This window comes from Dermacentor albipictus, chromosome 6 (genome assembly GCF_038994185.2).
Source record: "Dermacentor albipictus isolate Rhodes 1998 colony chromosome 6, USDA_Dalb.pri_finalv2, whole genome shotgun sequence".
Classification (NCBI taxonomy): Eukaryota; Metazoa; Arthropoda; class Arachnida; order Ixodida; family Ixodidae; genus Dermacentor; species Dermacentor albipictus.
Genome location: NC_091826.1, coordinates 107,197,820 through 107,219,256, shown reverse-complemented (window position 1 = coordinate 107,219,256; position 21,437 = coordinate 107,197,820). Strand labels below are relative to the sequence as shown.

The 21,437-nt window shown below is 46.8% G+C and overlaps 1 protein-coding gene across 2 annotated transcripts in view; it reads left to right on the top strand.

Moving 5' to 3' along the window:
* LOC135905005 (ATP-binding cassette sub-family C member 2-like) overlaps nt 1-21,437 on the top strand; it is a 190,191-nt gene that overhangs the window by 55,788 nt on the left and 112,966 nt on the right. The window contains exons 7-9 of one of the 2 annotated variants that reach the window (XM_065436005.2): nt 879-995; nt 2,707-2,838; nt 7,789-7,951. In XM_065436005.2, the coding sequence (XP_065292077.2) occupies nt 879-995; nt 2,707-2,838; nt 7,789-7,951 (412 nt within the window). The remainder of the gene's footprint in view (nt 1-878; nt 996-2,706; nt 2,839-7,788; nt 7,952-21,437) is intronic. The other variant, XM_070541223.1, reaches the window with a different exon arrangement.

The following is a 21,437-nucleotide window of genomic DNA, read 5'->3' as shown; positions in this document are numbered from 1 at the left end:
AGTATGAAGTTTTCTTTCTTGTGTGCCTAATTCTGAACAAGGAAAAACAACGGAAGGGCGGGAAATGGAAATTCAAAATGATGAGCAAAACAAGAACAAGGTAAAAGTAGGTAGCAATGTTTCGACAAGTGGACTTCTCTTCTTCAAACAATGTTGAACAAGTGGTAATCATTCCAAAATATGTTTACTCCACAAACGAGGGGAAACGATAAATTAGAAGCAACCTACAGCTGCTAACAGAATGCGTTGCTGTGCTTAACACTGAACTAAAATTAATTAATAAAGAGGAGAGTAAACTTCAGCCAAATATAGAAACTGCGCTGCAGCAGCTCGTCTGGCGCTTTTTTATACCAACGCTCAATGTGAAACAGAAACATAAGTGAACAAAGAAGTGCCAGAATCGTGCGATTATTCATTTGTTCGTGGGAAGCTGTGCCCTCGCTCTCAGAGAAGATTGCGAGTTGTTCGCATTTCAAGTTGTGTGACCAAAAGCAAAAAAAAAATCGTGCACTATTCGGTCATTTTGGTTTTGTGGTTGTTGAAAGCGACTTGACCAGCACTAATAAGCGCACACGTCACACGAAACATACATGATTTACAAATGTCATTTTAGACGTGTGGTCCGAAATCGACGTCTGCGAGGTACCTTTGCGTGCTCGAGCAGTGTTGTGCGTATCGCATCTACCACTAGATGTCGCCACCTTGTAGTGCGGACGTTGCTGCTCAAGCTGCAGCATTAGGGTAGAAGTGAAAAAAATAATATTTCGCTCATGTCTTTGTGTCCCAAGACTTCCTCATAAATATGCACTTGTATAGGAAGTTCGTTGACGAAAATACGAGCCTCGTGACGGGTAATCATAGAGGGGACGATAACGCAGGCTTTTCAAAGACGTGAATCGACATGGAGTTTCAGCAACGGCTCGGATACCTGCGCTCCGCAGAGGAATTCGATGCAAAGGACTCATCCAGGCAATTACGGCGCGACTCATCTCACGGTAACAATCAAATATTTCAGTGCTGACGAACTTTATTCTTTGCTTAAGAACCCTTCTAGTGTCCAATCGATAATGCTGTTAATCAAAGAATTCCAATACGAGGCAGTCTCGAGTGTGTGTCTGTGCGTGTACTTTGCAGGCGAAAGTTTCCACGGCTGCTGATGGAAGTTTGCCTACTGTTTTGAGCCTTGAGAAAAATAACGTTGCATGCTTTCAGTAATTACACTTGAGGTTTATTGCTCGAACAGAACTCACCTGATGTATGTGCAAACATATTACGACTGGGTTTCCGTCACACGCAGATAGACGACAAAACAGGCTTCTGGCCATAATAGAGGTCCAGTAACAATGAGCAACACTATGGAATGGCCACAGATCAGTTTTCCCGCACTCGCCGGAGCCCAATATATATAAATCGTATTTATTTCAGTTTTATTCGTTATTTTGGGGGTTTCAAAGCTGTCGCACAAGGTACACTAAATAATAATTCGAATTCAACGTGCTACTGCGCACCTCAAGTACTCTGCACCAGCAATTTCGAAGGGGTAATAAAACAATAAACTCGACTTGGCGGTCTCGTGAGCGTGCCTAGTGGTTGCTGTAAATGTTGGCTCCTTCAAAGAAAGAGCAGCCACGTGACCTGCAAGCTACAGAAAAAACTGGGATTGCTGTCAGGAGCAGCCAAATTAACAGTTACGCTGACGCCATGTCACTATCATGCGGTCGTCAACTCAGCCAGTGGCTATGGTGTCGGACTGCTAAGCACGAGGTCGCGGGATCGAATCCCGCCCACGGCGGCCGCATATCGAGGCGGACGAAATGCAAAAACACTCATGCACTTTTATTTCGGTCCAGGTTAAGGAACCCCAGGTGGTCCAAATTATTCTGGAGTCCCTCACTATGGCGTGCCTCGTAATGATACCATGGTTTTGGCAAGTAAAACCACGTCATCTAGTCTGAGTGAGACATTTAGAGCCGTTATTTGTTCGAAAAACCACGCAATCTAGTCTGAGTGAGAAATTCAGAACCGTTATTCGTTCGAAACGCCATTTCGAGAGTGCTCGCACCACTCACTGAAGGCGCGTGCGAGTGCTCACTTAGTATTGTTCGCGTGTTTTGTGCCACAGCTTTAAAAATTAAGAAAAATGTAGCGTGTGCCCGGTATGATGTACTTGAAAACTGGGCTTCATTATGCCCTCGAACTTGGGTCATTAGACAAGCAAGTCTTAATTTGAATATATAATTTTTTAACTAATGGGTAATGCACGATACCAGGAAAAGAGTACCTCGATTCGGGGAACTCTATTGCTAGCGAACACCACGATATCCTCCTCCTAACGGGAAGAGGTTTTTCTAATAGTATGGACCTAGTTAGCTTGGTCATGATGGGCAGACGGGGTATCGATACATCATGTGCATTACCGAAAATTGGCACTCACTAAGAATTTCAGGACTGCTTAACCGTAAAGCAGGATTGTTTCCCACCGTATTTGTTTTAATGAATGTAGCTTACCAATAACCAAAAAAAAACGAAACGTTCTGGCGCATTCCGATTGCCGAGTGAGCTGCCAAATGCAGTCCAGCATATTATTTCGGCGTGTGTCAGACCCTGGCAAAGATAAACCTTTAAAAGGATTCATTTCTGATGCATTAGATCCTGTGTTGGTATTGCAAGCAATTTTCATGACTAGATCGTGTTGTGTTTTTCCAGTAAAATAGCTCCTAGGAGCCGTGGTTCGTTCGTGCTCGTTCTGCTGAAGGTCTTGTGGATGGATGTCCTGTGGATTGTAGTGGCCTTCGTGGGCTACTACGCCTGCGTATTCGCAAGAATCCCTGCCCTCGAGTAAGTTATTTGTGATGGGTGTAGTGTATAGCTGATGTACTATTAAATAATTTGAGCATAACGCTTTCGGTAAATATTAGGGTCTTTCTGTTTTCGGTGCATATTTCTGAACCAACTGTAGAAACTGTCGTTCGTTTTAGTGGACGAGTTCACGGCATAAAAATGCAGCTTTGGGTCTGTGCGCTTCGGGGTCATTTCAAATCAAAGAGAAAAGTGCAACAATGAAGGAGGTCTGGCGCCTGTGGCAGGCGGTTAAGACTTTTCCACCACTGCTCAGATTGCAATGGGCACGTAGCCGACGGAATGTTTGCTATGGGTGCTATTCTTTATCAGACAACGTGCCCCAAGAAAACATTGTTTTAACGAAAGCATTAAGCGCGTTGCAAACCTTTGCTTAACGTTCTCTGACAAAAACAGACACATCGCTTTTTTATGCTAGCTGGTTAAGTGTTGTAACCAAAGCAGCAGGCATCCATATCCCTCCACCACGAAATCGCTAGCTCTGCGCCATATCGTCTGCTGCTAATAGGTCTGTGTAGGCTGCGTTGTAAAATTAGCTAGAGCAGGAGAACAATGAACTCGAGCTCAACTGTCCTGACGCAAATCAAAGAACGCAGCACAGGTGGTGCGCGCAGCGTTGTTCAATCTAAGACAAAGGTGCTGCACTCCCTGAACTACTGTGAGAGGGTCAGCCAAACAGAAAATACCTTTAGCCAGTTAGCAGATAATTATCGCAGAACTTGAGCCTGTGGAGAAAGAAGGAGGGCTAGCAGAAGGCGCGGAAGCCCTCTGTCAAGCTATTGCAAAAATTTTAATGTTGAGTTCGGAGCCGACTGTAAATAATGAAAAATGTCGCAATTTCGCCGAATAGGCGGAGCACCGATTGCTACAGGAAATTTTTGCGCAGCTATACGAAGTAAGCAAAGTAGTTTTATCTGCTGTATAAGGTTTAAACATAGACACACTCAACATGCGGACAGCTTTCTGTGGCTATAAAGGGAAAGCTACGAGCGCTTGGCTGCTGCACATGTGTTACCGCACCAAGTAGTCCGGCAGCGTTTGACTGTGCTTTTGGTTGCTCGGAGCAGACGCTGAATCGACGCAGCTTCCACGTGCGACGGTTTCGCATTTCCCCAGACGCGGAAGGGGCAAAGCGCAATATAAGTAAACCTTTACAACAGTGGTGTGTTCTGTCTTACTTAACTATCCTTTATAAGGTGTTTATGTTTTGTCTTCCCTAGACTAAACTAATGCGGATTACAACGCGCGACTCTTTTCACAAGCGCTCGCACTTGTACGATCTTTCTCCTGTCTCTTTCTTGGTGTGTTGCGTCGTTTTCGTTGTAACTTGCCTCCGTAGCTTTCTTTTCATAGACAAAGAAAGTTGTTAAAGAGTATAAATTAATAAGCACGGTATCATGTGCGTACGCGACCGCATGAATACATGTCACTCAACCGCAGAAACTCGCTGTCGAGATGCTGCAGTGAGGAAACGCGACAGCGGTAGCGAGCGAATTGACCTTCGTGAAGTCCCTCGCATCAACACAAAAACACAGCGCAATGCGGACTCTGTACCCATCGCAGATGGCTTTCACAGATGCAGCGGCCCGGCCCGGCGGCATATAAGGAAAGCATATCCCACGGAGATCGGGGGTCAGAGCTGCACACCTATTGGCTGTCGCCGCAGGCCACTTCCACTAGCATAGCGGCACCATGGGCCGCGGCCCTCCGACGTTCCAAGATTTCATTTTGTTTACGCTCCGACGCTGGCTGCGGCAAGGTGTGAGACCGGGCTACTTGATATTCCATGTTGATGTAACCAGCGCAAGAGTAGACACGGGATACTGGCTGCCGCCGCGGTGAACGGGCTGCCACAGTGGGCACTGACACTCCATTTGGTGATAGGAACACGCATTGCCGCCTATCTGAGACACGTGAATCAATTTGAACTGCTTAAGAAACGCTTCGCAACGTTCGATCCACGAGGGTTGCGCAGCGTTTCCATATGCCATGCATTTTCTTTGTGGGATATGTTTTTCTTATACGCGGCTGAGCGGCGGGCAGCCTCCTAGGCGACCCGGAAATGAACGCCCCCCCCCCCTCCCTCTTCCCCAAGTCTTACGCGTAAAAGAAGCCGGTGCGCTTCCTCCCTGCTTTCCGCCATTGCGTGCGTGAGATTGATGCCCCACCACCGGCTCACCCTCGTACGCTTTCTCTCGCGCATGCAGCATATGGCGCACGGTGACGATTTTAACGCCCATGGACTTTATACGGAACCTCACGGCGACGGCGGCACTGACGACAGAAATGCGCCTGGAGTCTCCATATGACGGTTATCGCAATAAATTCCGGCGGAACCCATGTCACGAGGACTGTCGACGGTTTTGCGCTTAGCTTAGAAGAATGTAAAACAGCGCGATGAGGTAGCCACCATGGGCACGGCTTATTTAGGCCGGCCAGCTATGGTGCCGCACAATCGCTGGAACGGTCGATAGCGCGGCCGTTCAGGTCGAGCGCGGTAGCACGTTCTATTCTCGCGCGGCATGCACGTGAGCCCTTTCGTATTGCACCGCTCTCGAGGTTATAGTCGCGCGGATAGGGATTTCCTTGGAAAGATTCACAGCCGCAGAAGCATTGTAGCGACGAAATGCACTTCCACCGCGGAAACACGTCATCTGTGAGGCGTTTACCATAGCTGCACTCCTCTATCGGGCTTCACCCTGTACACACTGCGCTATCTATCGGTCCGCGTGTGGCCTTTAGAGTGCATGGAGCACCCGTGCCTTCGAATGGTGATAAATGAGTCATCCATGATGAGTGTAGTCGTCAATGGGCTCCTGGCTGGCGCTTCCCTCCAGACACTCTGCGCCATCTAGCGATCCAGCCGGAGGGGTCAGAGCGTGCTTTCTGAGATGTGTGGCGCACGGGGCAGTGTGGACACTCAAAACGACTGCCTCGCTGGTGGCGCACCCACTGGTACTCAACGGTGGCCCACCCAGTGCCTCAACTTGGCGTGAGAGAGGATCATGAAGTGTGGCTCATGTGAAGTGTATTTCTGGCGCAGCTCGCAAGACTGGACGGCTGCTGTATTTGAAAGAAATATGTAACTTGAGTTTAATTCTGTGTATTACGGGAGTAATTTAAATGTAATTCTTTTTATTGAAGAATAAAATGGTTAGGCATTCACACGGTCCCCGAGCGGTAACTCCGAGCACAAACTCCGTAAGTGGCCCAACAATTCTAATTGCATAAAACACAAGCTAAATTCGCACACACTACACACACTCGGTTAGTTCAAACACAAGTATTTTTTTAATGCACTGACGACCATAGAAACATACCCCTTGAAGGTTTCTTTGGTCCTATCTGTACAAACATATATTGTTTCTGTAAATCGCGCCTCGTCCTGTCCACTCTCTTTGTTCTCTTCTTTGTGCGCTTTAACAGTTTCAAGATACCAGCAATAAAAGATTATTCATTGAATGATTGATTTTAGCAGCTGTCATCGCAAAGAAAGCGACAAAGGGAGCCAAGTTTCGAACTGTTCTTTGCTGCCGCAGTAATACAGAAACTCGTACAGTAAACAAAACTCGTTCAGAATTTAAAAAAAATTATTCGTGTCTCTGCTACCGCAAACACCAGAGACTAGTGGAACAGGGGGAAGGCCAGTAACGTAGTGCCAAACCGCAGACAAGACACACGAGCGCCGGCAACGCGTCCCTACGACGTCCGCCAAAGGCGTCTACTACGGCGTTCGCAATTTGCGTGGCCAACGCCATAGTAGATGCCGCGGTTATCTCCACTCTGTACGAAGCGGCGAGCGAGGATTGTATCGAGGCGCCCTACCAGCCACCGGAGAAGAACGCCCCTCCTCCCTCGCCTCACCCCCTTGCCTCACGCCCCGCAGGAGAGGGCACGCATCCGGACCGCGTTCCTCGCTCGCATGCGCATCGCTCCCACTCCCTGGTAGGCTCCAAGCACCCTCTCCCCGTCTATACTGCACGATTTTATTTTTATGCGAAGCATACTAGCCGCACAACCACGCTCTTCCTTGCTGCGCCACGCGCGGCCGCGTAGCTACCATATGACGTCATAACAGCTGCAAAGCGGACGCTTAAGCTTCGCCTTCAAGAGTGGAACGCGACAGCGTTCCCGTCGACCCGCCAAGGGGTGTAAGACAATGGGCTACGGCGCAGCGACTACGCCCCCCGCATCGGACGCGGTGAGCGTCGAGCAACGCAGCGTTCGGCGCGACAACGAAATGTGCGCCTGAGCAAGCGACGCACGCCTGAGCCTTAGAAACAGCTCGTTTCTGAGGCAACACCGCGTTCACTAGAGGCACTTTTGTACCGCTTTGAAGCATCGAACTCGTGGCTCAGTGGTAACGTCTCCGTTAACGCAGAACGTAACGTCTCCGGTGTCGCAGAAAAGCCGGTAACACCGGCTTTTCTGCGACACGAGCTCCTTAACGCTGTCGCGTTAAAACAAAGGCTAGTATGCTTCCCATCTTGGGCTTAACCTTAGCTAAGCCACAGCCATTTTTATACTCTGCTTTCACTCTCTCTCAGCTCTCTCTCCCCCAGCTTGGCGAAGCTGCACACTTCGAGAGAAACCCAACGAGGTTTTAACAGCTTCACTGTAAAAGGCGAAGGAGAGCCAGAACAACGTTCAGCCATCCTTTCATGCACTGTTTTTCAGGGGTGTGGTTTTTCGCAGACCCCTGCGTTGCCCTGTATTCTACAAGTTTTGTGTAAACATCTTTGAAGCCGTTGTTTCACTTGCGTACCTAACTACACATAGTACGCAAATTTCACGCTCACAGTCACACCAGTGATCCTATTTACCTGCGCAAGCCCATCCTTCCCTTTGTCTGCAGATGTTTTGCCGTATGCATATTATGCGGACGTAGACATTAAGATGAAGCAGATATTGTACACTTCTCGATTTCAGGTTGTTGGTAAGCAGTCGCAACCGTACGGGCATCACCACAGCGGCGCTACTTTTTGCTGCAACAACTGCCTGCGAATTCCTCATGACGTGCTACCAAATGGACCTGCAGACGATATTGGCAGGGAGATCACGCTCTATTATTCAAGGCCTCATCTTCAGCAAGGTGCGCGTTCCCAATTGTTCAAGTGCTCTACATTTAAGGGAGATAAAACTGAAGCCGGCTGCCATGACAAAAGTGGACACTGCACAGTATCGCGTTTCACCGAGTGTCTCTCGGTGCTCAGCAATCAATATTGGTAAGATTGTGAAATATGAGCTGGTCTACTGCGTGTTTTCCAAGAATTTCTAGCACCTTTCTCACAGGTAGAGAATGTTCAGAAATGGCGCGCAATCTCGTAGGCGCCAAAGTCGCTGAAGTGTGTACATGTTCGCCATAAATTTTATCGCTCCATCAACACTTGTTCTCCAAGCACCTAAATATTGTGAGGAGTGCCCGTAGGAATAATATGGAGGACGCTTAAGCATCGCTTTTAAGAGTGGAACGCGATAGCACTCAAAGATCCCATGCTTCCCGACAACTATACCTTATGTAACCGTAATGTTTGCCTGGAAGCGCTGCCGGCGAACGCTATGCATGAAGGCGAGTGGTCGAGCTTTCTGGTAGAACCGATGTACGTTGCGTGGGCCGCAGATGCGCGGAGGCGAGCGCCATCTGGATGGTGGTGTTGCAAGGAACTGAGCGCAGTGCGCCACTTCAGGAATGGCAGAAACGCTGGAAAAGAGGTTTATGTTTGAAATTACGCGTAACACAATTATGTTTTCCGATATATTCAAACAACATTCCGACACTATCGGGTCTTTAGGTTGTAGTTTACGATTTTTCTGACGCATCTTATGTTGAGTAATTCAATTAGTTTGGTAACGCATCTGCGCCACGCGGAGGTCCTGCGCAATTCTGGCTCGGAATAATTGTTTTCGCTGAACGACGTCCGACGCAAGGCGCCGACACCGCACGTTTTCGAAGCCTGAGGAGCCCTTGCTGCCTCACACAGGGTGCGCATAACCAGCACCAGGGATCGCCACTCAATTGCCACGTAGTTCCTTACAATGTGCAAACAGCACTACAAAAGAGGATTTTATAAGCTAAAATATAATAAAACAAAGTTGCCGCCTACATTTTAGAAATATGTATTGTATAGCTCTTTGGAAGAAACGAAGTGTGTCATGTCAATGTTACACCCTTGAAATTTTAATGTTCGGCCATGGCGGCCGCATTTCATGGGAGCCAAAGGCGAAAACACCCATGTACTAGATTTAGGCGTACGTTAAAGAGCCTCGGGTGCTCTAAATTTTCGGAGTCTCCCAGTATGGCGTGCCTCACAATCAGGTAGTGATTTCGGGGCTGTAGGGAACGGCCTGCAAGGGTACCGGCCTACAAAATTTTCCTAGCCAGCCGCAGCTGCGAGGAGGGCGAACTTCCCAGAAGCGACCTTGGAACCCTTCCTCAGCTGCGGCGGCGACTCGTTTTGTACGGACGACGATGTGCCGCATCAGCACCCCCTCGGCGCCGCTATGACTAAACCCGGTCGGCGAACTAAATATTATGCGAAGCATATTACGAGAGCTCAACCCAGCTCCTCAGGCGCGGCGGTGTCGCCATGAAAGCACGTGACACCGTGACGTCACGACAGAGGAGAAGTGGCTTTGGCTCAACTCTTGCAAGACGGGCTGGGTGGGAATCGAACCAGGGTCTCCGGAGTGTGGGACGGAGACGCTACCACTGAGCCACGAGTACGATGCTTCAAAGCGGTACAAAAGCGCCTCTAGTGAATGCGGTGTTGCCTTAGAAACGAGCTGTTTAAGGCGTGCGTCTCTTGCTCAGGCGCACATTTCGTTGCCGCGCCGAACGCTGCTTTGCTCGACGCTCACCGCGTCCAATGCGGGGCGCGTAGTCGCTGCCCTGTATCCTGGGCTTAACCTTACTTAAGCCACAGCCATTTTTTGTTAGAGCATTCGCCGTGGCCGCCACGGGTTGCTTAGAGCGGGGGAATTTCTGGAAAGAACTATTTTGCAGCTGCGGTCTCACGGGCGCCAGAAGTCGTCGTTCAATGGAAAGACACGGTGGTCACTACCAAAAGGGACAGTTCTTAGATCAAGAGGAGCCTGTTCGGGCCAATACCCCTGTCTGCAAGAAACCGCCTCACTTGGGTGTGTTCAGTAAAACCTGTGCGGAAGTGAGTGTGCAAACCCTCCCCCTCAAAGGCGGGTCGACGACGATGACTCTGAACGCTTCGTTTGGTCGAACGGCCATTTTGCCTCAGCTAGCGATCTAGGAAGGACAGAGTGTTTATAAGCAGCTGTTGTCGGCTCTTCGGTGTACATTCCTCTTTCAATCATGTGAGAATGATGAACTGTAACATTCTCATGTAGTACATACTGTAAATAAATTCCATATTCCTAGTTCTCGATGAGAACAAGTCTCTCCCTGCAACGACGTCCTCGGCGTTGATAAGTTGGACGACGGCATGGGCCAGCTACCATCTATTTCATGCCGGACATCAATTATCACAACTGGCTGACAGCGGTGAGACGGACTTTGCGACGCGGCGCTGCATCTGCGGTGAGTGCTTGGTTCTTGCTTTGACTCTCAAGGCTTCATTTTGTGGTTGTTCTGTTTAGAACAGTAAGGAAGCTGGATTCTTGATTGTTAGCTAGGTTGTGTTTACCTAGGTAGGTTTAGCGACCAGGATCAAGGCAGTAAAGCAGCAATTATGGAATTAAGGAGACTCCTGAGAGACCAATTGTTGATTGTAGGTGAGGAAGTTGGCCTTGAGGTACACAAGGAAATGCTAAAATGAGAATTATTGAAGCTGATTTCCGAAAAGGCCAGTGAGGAGGACATTGAAATCGGTCTAGAACTTCTTAGGAAAAGATAGGAAAGGGACTGAGAGAGAGAATAACGGGACAGAGAAGAACGCGAGTTGAGAAAAATGCAACTTGAGCTTGAAAGAAAACGTTTGGAGTTGTCTCAAGGAAGTGAAGGGGCTCTGGGACGATCAAGTGAGGCAGAATCTTACCGCACGGACAAGCTGTTAAAGCCATTTCAGGTCGGGAACAACATATGCTTGTTCCTAGGAAATTTTGAAAGGACTTGCGAGAAGATGAACTTAGGTTCGAGTACATTGCCACAGTGGTTGCTGTCTATGATGCCGTGTGAGGCTGCAGAAGTAATCGCCAGACTCAGTGTACAGGAGGCACATGATTATGCAAAGGTTAAGGCTAGTCTTTTGAAAACGCACAGCCTTTCAGCCGAAGCTTTCCAGCAAAGGTTTACAAGCACAGGCAAGAAGGATAGCGAGGAATATCCGGAGTGTGCATATAGCTTAATGTCAAACCTCGTCGAGTGGTTGAAAAGCGCAGAAGCGTATGAGAGCAAAGACATGATTATAATATGCATGTGTCTAGAGCAGTTTTACAGAAACATCTCACAATCTATGAAGCTGTGGGTGCAAGGCAGAGGAAATGTAAACCCTCTGGAAAGGGCGGCTGAATTAGCCAAAGCTTACGCAATGCGCAGAAAGCTGAACACTGAGTTTTAAGCCCATATTTTCACGACCGGCAAGTTAATGGAAAACAATGCCGGGTGCTGCGAGACAGTGCCACCACTATGGACATTGCCCATCCATCTTGCGTGACGGTAGCTGACTCCACAGGAGGAGTAGCATGGATCAAGCAGGTTGCAGAAGAACACAGCGTGTGTCTGCCCATGGCCAATGTCAAAATCAGTGGACCATTCGGGGAGCTCGTGACCGAGGCTGCAGTTTCCAAATTCTTGTCGCTGCAGTACCCTTGCATTTTTTCGAATTGGTCGGATCAGTTACTGCGTGACAAAGGGCTTAAACTGGGAGAGGGCGTAGTACAGGCGTTGACGCGAGGCCAAGCTCGTAAAATCGCGTCGCTTTCAGCTGAAAATGCAAAAGCTACTCCTGTGGAAGTAGCAAAAGAGGTAACTTCGGTAGCTGAATCTGAGGTAGGCTCGAGGGACGAAGAAACGGTTGAGGACAGCTGCCAGCTGACGAGCTCAATGAGAGCGTGTCACCAAGGTGTCAAAGTTCACACCTGCAGGAAGTGCCAGCTGACGCACTGGCAAGTGAGACAGGGTCGTTACTATCACTAGCCTCAAAGAACATTGATCAGCTCTTATATGTGGACAGAGTCACTGGCAGCCGAGCAAAAGAATGATGACAGCTTAGCTAAATTGCATCACACAACTAAAGAAGGCATTGCTAGTCGCAACGTGACGATACATGAGAGAGGAGGATTTTTGCATCGGCACTACAGAGACCGAAGGGTAGGATTCTAGATCAGTTATTCGTACCTACTAAGTACAGGGAGGACTTTTTGAGTCTCTGTCATGGAAATAGGTGGTCTGGCCACCTAGGCATAAACAAATCAAAGGAAAAATTACTTATGGAATACTACTGGCCTGGTTGTTTCAAAGACGTAGAAAACTTTGTAAGATCATGCGACGGCTGCCAGCGCTCGGGTAAACCAGGAGAAACATGGAAAGCTCCACTAAAGGTAGTGGCCATAATAACAGAACCTGTCCGACGACTTGTGAGAGACACGGTAGGGCCTCTACCAAGGACAAAGTCGGGTTACAGGTACTTGTTTACCATGCTGTGTCCGGCTACAAAGTTTCCAGAAGCATAGCTCAGTTCCACCAAAGTAGTAGACGCGCTTTTGACAGTATTCCCTCGAGTTGGGTTTCCAGCCAAAATTCAGTTGGATCAAGGGTCAATATTCACCAACGCACTGACTTCCACATTCTTACAAAAGTGCCGGATAAAGTTGATACACCGTTCCGTCTATCACCCACAGTGAAATAGTGTAGGGAGGTGGCACTCAGTGCTTAAGCGAGTTTTGCGGGCGTTCTGTTACGAGCACAATCAGGACTGGGAGAATTGTCTTCCGGCCACTTTGCATTGCGAACGGTTCCTCATGAGGCTACAGGGTTCTCGCCAGCAGAACTTGTGCATGGGAGGACACTCCATTCTCCACTGAGAATGTTAAGAGAGATGTGGAAGGAAATAGGAGAGAATCCAATAGTGGTAGAAGACGTGCTAAATTGGCTAGAACAGCTAACTGCAACCCAAGCACTAGTCGAAAAGAACATGGGAGTAGCTCAAAAGCACGCCAAGTTCTATTACGACAAGAATGCGTGGCTTCGTACGTTTATCGCCGGAGACCAGGTTAAGACTATCAAACTTTCAGGAAAGAACAAGCTTGAAGTTCACTAGGACGGACCCTTTAAAGTGTTGCACAAACTTTCAGATACTAATTACGCTCTGAAAATGCCAGGTCACAAAAAGGAGGTGAGCATATACCTCTGCAATTTTATGAAGCCGTAATTAGAGCGGAGCGGAGTCGTCAACTGTACCATCAAGGACCAGGATGACACTAGTACCGAGTTTAATGAGTATAAGGCGATCTCCAACTCTGAAATCAGCCTGGAAGAAGTGGTAAAACATTCTTTAAGCTCGCACGCTCTTAGACCCGAGCAGCTAGATGAGCTGAAAGGGAAGTTAGGGGAATATCTCGACAGATTCAGCGATCGGCCAAGTAGAACCGAACTAATAACGCATGAAATAGAGCTGACATCAACCGAACCCATAAGATCAAAGTCTTACAGGGTGTCTCCATGACAGATAGAAATTGTGGAGGCAGAGATACAGCGCATGCTAGAGGTGGGAGTTATTGAGGCCGCAGAGCGTGACTACACGTCACCGCTAATACTTGTAGAAACCCCTAATAGGGACCCTCATCCGTGTGTTGATAACAGGAAGTTAAATGCCATGACTATGGATCAGCTGTACGCGATACGCAATTGAGAACGAATCGAAATAGTTAGCGCTACTAAATACATTTCAGCTATAGATCTCGTGCGGGGATACTGGCAAGTTCCTCTTTCAGAAAGTGCCAGCCGCTATCCCACATTTATCTCACCTGTAGGCACTTTTCACCCTCTCGCCCTCAGCTTCGGGCTGAAGAACGCGCCGTTTAGCTTCTCTAAGTTACTGGATATTGTGCTAAAAGACTTGCAGGAGTTTGCCTTGCCATATCTTGACGATGTAGCAATATTTTCGGACAGCTGGGAACAGCACGTATCGCACCTCAAACAGGTGTTCTCGCGGTTGAGGGAAGCTGGCTTAACGATGAAGGTGAAAAAGTTTAGGTTTAGCTGTTCGCAGGCTACTTATCTGGGCCATATTGTCAGCCAGGGCACGAGATGGCTGGCCGAGCTAAAAATTGCTACAATTGGAGAATTTTCACAGCCGCGCGCGAAAACAGGCATTCCTTCATTTTTGGGACTTGTGGGGTACTATCAACGGTACATTCCGAATTACTCGCAAATGGCAAGTCCATTAACGGACGCCCTCCGAAAGGGAGCACCGAGTAACGTACACTGGGATAAGGACAAAGAGAACGCTTTCCAAAGTTTGAAAACGCTATTGGTTTCTCGTCCTATGCTTCGCACACCAAATTACACAAAGGAATTCATAGTTTAGTGCGACGCAAGCGACAAGGGTATGGGCGTGGTACTTAGTCAGGTCGACGACGACGATGAGGAACATCCTATCCTCTATGCCAGCTGTAAACTAACTGTAAGAGAGGAAGCCTACAGCGCTTCAGAGAAGGAATGTGCTTGGTTATTTTGGGCAGCCCAGAAGTTGTCGTGTTACTTGTAAGGTTCATCTTCGAGACCAACCACTGTCCTCAGACGTGGCTTAATCAAATATCACACAAAAATGGTCGCTTGTTTCGTTAGATATAGGAAGGGAAAGTCTCAAAGCAATGCGGATTGTTTGAGCTGGCTAATTTGAATTCTGCGTTTAGGGATCGCGCCAAAATTTTGTTTTTGTTATTGTTAATTTTGTTAAGCCAAGAAGGTCCCCTCTCATTTAGCAGGACTCCTACCATGATTGCTCAGTCTGTCAGCACGAAATTGCTTCAAAAATTGGCGTAGCAAAATGTAGCATATGTTGTTTCTGCACATATGTTTTCTTTGAAGCCTAGCGAGTCTAAAGTGTGATCAAAGATGCGTCACCTCGGCGTAGAGCCGTGTTGTGGGGTTCGCTTTGCAATTGCCTGTCTTTTTTGGATGTTTTGGGGCGGTGTCTTCATTTCACAGCGGGTCACTGCAAGCCAAGGCATCCCCGCCTTGCCACCTGCCATTCTCTTCCAGCCCAGCGGTTATCAGCACTGGCCAGTCGAGATTTTCCTGGCCATGGAGGAGCTGTTATGAACGGCCTGTGAGGGCACCGACCTACAAAATTTTCCCAGCCAGCCGCAGCTGCAAGGGTAGCGAGCTTCCCAGAAGCGACCTTGGAACCCTTCCCCACCTGACGTGATGGTCGAAAAAATAAACTTACTTACCTACTGCGGCGACTCTTTTTGTAGGGACGACGATGTGCCGCATCAGCATCCCCTCGGCGCCGCTATGACTAAATGCGGTCGGCGGACCAAGTATTCTTGCTGGATTCGCCGCGGCCCCCACGGGTTGCTTGGAGCGAGGGAATTCCTGGAAAAAGATATTTTGCAGCTGCAGTCTCACGGGCACAAGAAGTCGTCGGTAAATGGACAGACGCTGCGGCCACTGACTAAGGGGTGAGTTCTTAGATCAAGAGGCGCCTGCTCGGTTCAAGACCCCGGTCTGCAAAAAACCCTCTCACCTCGGTGTGATCAGTGAAACCTGTTCGGAAGTGAGTGTGTAAACCCTCCCCCTCAAAGGTGGGTCAACGACGATGACTTTGAACGCTCCGTTTGGTCCAACGGCCGTTTTGCCTCACCTAGGGATCTAGGGAGGACAGAGTGTTTAAAAGCAGCTGTTGTCAGCTCTTCGGTGTGCATTCCTCTTTCAGTCATGTCTGACTGATGAATTGTAACGTTCTCATGCAGATATTGTAAATAAATCCCATATTCCTCGTTCTCGATGAGAACAAGTCTGTCCCTTCAACAACGTCCTCAGCGTGGATAAGTTGGACGACGGCATGGGCCAGCTACCATCTATTTCATGCCCGACCCCAACCGTCATAGCACGTAAAACCCCAAACATTTTTTTTTATTTTTACGTTCACATCGACTAGTTCAGGGTTTCGTTCCTTGAGCAGGTATATGATAACTTTTGCTTAATGTAAGAAACGGTACTTGAAGTTTGGTCTGGTCCGTTCCTTAGGAGAGACAAGACTCCCAGAATGGAAGACAAACGCTTAGACATTTGACTAGTCTCACAATAATTCCGCGCTTATTCGGTCGAACAGCTTGCCCGATGCTGTTGTATCTGCATCAGAAAACTTATTTTCCATGCGGGTTGAAGACCAGATTGTTTATTTGCAATTTATATATGGAAAATATTTCCTACTTGCCACATGCCGTTACCATTGTTGAGTTAAGTAAATAAATAAATAAATACCAGAAGAGCTTCTCTGTGCTGAAGTACAGTGCAAAATTCAAGGCAGGAAAGATAGCACACGGGAACAGCTTACACCAGCAAGAAGACAAAATAGAAGGGAACGTCTCGAGCAGCACGTCTATACTAGGATTGTTTACCTAGGTAATTTTCTAGACTTCGGTGTTTCGTCTCAGTCCCACGCGAAATGCGGTAGAGTGCGGGCTTACCTCCGAACCATGGACACGAGTTTGGGTATGGCATCGGATGCGTAGCGTGTAGCTTTAGCCAAATGCGGATTAATGTCTGCGTGTATCTTTCCCAGATCGACAGCCTATTCCCTCGCGAGGGACTTGTGAGGAGTGTCGTATATTTGAAGCCCGAAGCACTGGTGTCCCAGAATTCCTGTAGCGTGAAATGGAATATTAATTGCGGGCGACGCGGAGGGACCACCCGCCGCTGCTCGGTTCGCGTTGCTTGTGGCATCGTGAATGAACCCCAGTAGTCGGACGAGATTGTTCGAACATCGCTGGACCGGGTGGACGCGGCAAAGCCCACAGGGACAGCTGTACCCACAGCTACGCGAGGTGTTCTGAAGTTTGGGCGTACGTATACAGGACGGAGGGTGCCCCGTTCAGTCGCCTGAAGCGCACGTCGGAGTGGTACGAGCTTGCTGCCTCTTTACGCTCGGGACTGTTGCAGTCGCCCACTCTAGAATGCTGCCAGCTTCCGGTGGGCCACTACGTTTTCGGCCAGTTCTGCCGATCCTTCCTCCCCTTTAGGTCATCACACCACCGGAGACAGCTCTACCGTATCTGGCACCACTACCACGCTGGAAACTTGAGACCGACCAACCTTATTTTAGGACGCCTCGTGTTTTACAGAGCTTTTCATGCGTGTAATATGTGTCTATTGATTTAATATATTCTATTTGTGTTGTAACGAAACGCCTTGTCTAATTCGTCTTCCCAGCGTCACACATCTTCTGACCTGCCGAACCTAACCTTCAAACCATCTCACGGTTTCTGTCGAAGGTAATGCGATTGGCATTTATGAAATGTAGCGACACACCAACTTGCCAACGACACGTTTACTTAGAATCAGTAGTTTTAGTTTCCATTTATTCGGCTATATGCGACGTTCCCTGTCTCTGACATCGGCCTACTTTCTGTGGCACTTGCGTGCTCAGGTCTCCTGAGAGCATGACAGCATGACGACGAATGTTTGACGACGATGGAGTTGCAAAGAAGTAATGACGTTTATAGAACGACAAAACAAATATGACGATGACTACATGGCGTAAAGAATGTCGTGACTCTGAAATGGTGATATAATGAGAGCAGCGTGACTACGACGACATGAAGACAATGGAATCACACCGAGTATTTGACGACGAATGTATAGTAACGACTGTATCACAAACACTCTACGACGATGATAGCGTGACGAGGATGGTGTGACGGCTACTGCATGACGAAGCTGGAATGACAACGATGGAACAACCACGACAGAAGAAGGCCACGGGTTGATAACGACTGCATGACGACGACTGTCTGACGACAGAGCAATGATGGCTATAACAATGACATAATATCGATTGAATGACGGCAGCATTACTGTAATAGAACTAGGAAGAAATAATGAGGTCACTGGAATGACGAAACTGGTATGACGACGGTAGCATGAGGACAATGGGATGCCTTTCCTAAAATGGTGGCGATGGTAAGAAAACACATTGACAATGACTGCTTGAAGATGAGGAAAGTATGACGACTGTATGAAGACGATGACGTGATGACGACATCCCGATGGGAGTCGGATGACGAAGTTAGAATGACGACGATGGAACGATAAATACGGCACCATGACGCTGGTATGACGAAGAATGAATGAAGACAACACACTGACAACTGTAGCATCACAACGGTATGGGAACCACGGGATGGCGGCCAGGGCATCCGAATGATTTTCTGACAACGACTGTATGGCGACGATGGCACGAGGAGAATCGGATGAAGAAACCGCTGTGACTACAATGGAAAGACCACGATGGCATCGCGACGAGGGCATGAAAAGGAATGCACACCGTATGACGGTGTGACGACAACGCACGACAATAGTCGATGACGAAGATTGAATGAACACAACCGAACGACCGCGACGTCATCACGCGACGATTACTTACCTAGCGGTACAACCGAGTAGACAACTTGGGTCACTAGGTCGGCTTAAAGGAATAGATAGATAGATAGATAGATAGATAGATAGATAGATAGATAGATAGATAGATAGATAGATAGATAGATAGATAGATAGATAGATAGATAGATAGATAGATAGATAGATAGATAGATAGATAGATAGATAGATAGATAGATAGATAGATAGATAGATAGATAGATAGATAGATAGATAGATAGATAGATAGATAGATAGATAGATAGATAGATAGATAGATAGATAGATAGATAGATAGATAGATAGATAGATAGATAGATAGATAGATAGATAGATAGATAGATAGATAGATAGATAGATAGATAGATAGATAGATAGATAGATAGATAGATAGATAGATAGATAGATAGATAGATAGATAGATAGATAGATAGATAGATAGATAGATAGATAGATAGATAGATAGATAGATAGATAGATAGATAGATAGATAGATAGATAGATAGATAGATAGATAGATAGATAGATAGTCTCAAAGCACATAAAGTAGGCAAGCTAAGCTAACCGCATTATTAAAATATGGGGTTCAACGTCCCAGAATTTCAAAGCGGGTTTGCAAGGGACGTCACAGTAAAGCTCCGGATTGTGTCTCTATAAACACTCTATATTCCTTAAAGTGTGCCGAAAGAGTGGTAAACGAGCTTTTCTGATTTTGGCAACCATTGAACTGCGGCCACCCTGACCTCGTATCCAGCGGCAGATAGCCGCGGTCACTTAGCTATTCTTAAAATCCATTTATTAAAGTATTAACGCTGAAGAGCTCTGTTCGGAAATCAATAATGGGTGAAGGAATGAAAATGAGCACGAGAAAAGCACAACGGTCATAGGTCTACAATTGCAAAGTATTGGCAGAACACATCAGAGTAATATTTTTGTGATGAGTCGGCACAAAAGAGGCACTTGTCTAGTGGTACAAAGCACACAATCGAAATGACTATTTTAAACCGTCGCACTAAAGTAAATGTGTTAAAGTCATACGATTTTGTTACGTTTGGTTTTTGCTGAAGTACTTCAACAACCTTTCTAGTCATTTTGCAAGGGTTGCGGTTAGTTACAGTTGTATCAATGAAATTGTTGCACTATAGTTTGTGGCCACTAAAGAAAACATTAAGCAAAAGCGCTAGTACAACCACGTAGCCTTTAAATGCCTAAAGAAAATAAACAAGGAAAAAGGGAAACCGAACGGCCCGAATTTTGTTGATCATTACCATAAAAAGCCAAGAGAAAATGAACCAAAGGAAAGTGTAGAGTGAATTAGCTGTAATTTAAACTGCAATGGAGAAAGTATTGAAGCAAAGGTAAATTAATGTGGACGAAAAGGTAGCATGTCGCCGGCAGGAGCCAAAGTTCGCTTGTTACAATGACACCAGTGGGCGAAAAATGATGTCCCATATCTGGTCACCATGGCCCTAAGTGACGCTCGCTAACACTCCAGGGCTAGATCTAGCAAACATGAATATCTACGCAAGTGGCTGGTTTTATAGCCATCGTCATAGCATAATTGGTAGTGCAACGAACGCGTAGTGCATAGGTTGTTGGTTCGGTGCCCACTGGCGGCAACTCATCCTTTCATCCGCTATCACTTCCATTTTCGTCATCGTTTTCTACATCTTAAATTCGACCATACCTGATGCCTGATATGTTCAAGACTAACGAGAATAAAGGTTTTGTGGCTTTACGCGTATTTCCCCTGTTTCACGTAGGCTTCAAGTATTGTGCTACAACTTGTGCAAAGAGCAGTATCGTGTATTTTTTCGACAATGCGGGAATGCACGGAGGCTAACGGGTATTTTTGTGCTACCATGCTACGTTGACAGCTGTGTTTAGAAGAAGTAAAAGCATTTGTTTTGCAGCTCGATTGCAGATGTGCGTAATTTAGATACTGCAGTTTTTTTTTCTTTCTTTTAGTACTGTGTGGCAATATATTTCACCTCTACAACAATTCTCTCTCAACGCATGCAGTATTCGCAATATAGAGCTAAATAATTAATTGGGACAGTATTAGTGAATGAATGGTCAAAATGTAAAATAATATTGTGCAGCTAAATTATAGCGATTTGGCGAAATCATACGGAATGTCCTACACGCGCAAATGCAATATTTCAGTTGGGCAACATATTCATATTTAGATTGTGTGTACACTGTTGTTTATTACTATGTTGAAAGAGGATTAAACAGAGGAGTTGCTGTGACTCACAGGGGATGGCTACTCCTTTACAGTTAGTTGTAAGTAGCGTAAAAAATAAAAAAGTAAGAGTTTTTGGAATAAGCATATTTAAGGGCTGTTCGAATAGCCTTATTGACATTATCTACATGGCTTATTTGCAGGTTCATTTTAACATGGGCAATGCTGCGGGCAGAGAGACGTCTGGTCAACTGAGGAGATTGTTGATGAGAAACAACTGCTTTAAGTTATCAGGAGCCACGATAATATTGGCATTAATTAAATGAGGCAACACGTTCATACATGCATGTAGAGTCTTGAGTTCGTCTTATGAGACATACAAGTGAAAACGTTTTCTCAGTAATTTTCAATAATTAATTATGAGCATATTTGCCCTATGCGCTAATTCGCTCAGGAACTGTTGCCGCTGGGCTCTAGATGCAGCTCCTGTGCACCAGAATCATTCGGAGCAATCCGCACTTGCACCGTTTTCTCTCCTTTGAAACTCCAAGCACTGTTGTTGTCCGCTTAATGTTCAATGTAAAGAAATATCCGCTATTTCGAATAGTCGCTTCTAGAGACGAACACGAATCGAACAGTGAATACCTACTCGATTCGCATTTGATTCGACAGTGCCTTATGATATTTAAATTAGCCAAGAGTGTTCCTCGCAACAAAATGTGGAAGTCCTCACCAAATAGGCTCAAGGCCTGGTTTGTCTTAGGTAGGCTTTTTTAAGAGGCACGAATAAGGCACTATTACATATACCAATGAGACAAGCACAGCTAGATGGTCTAG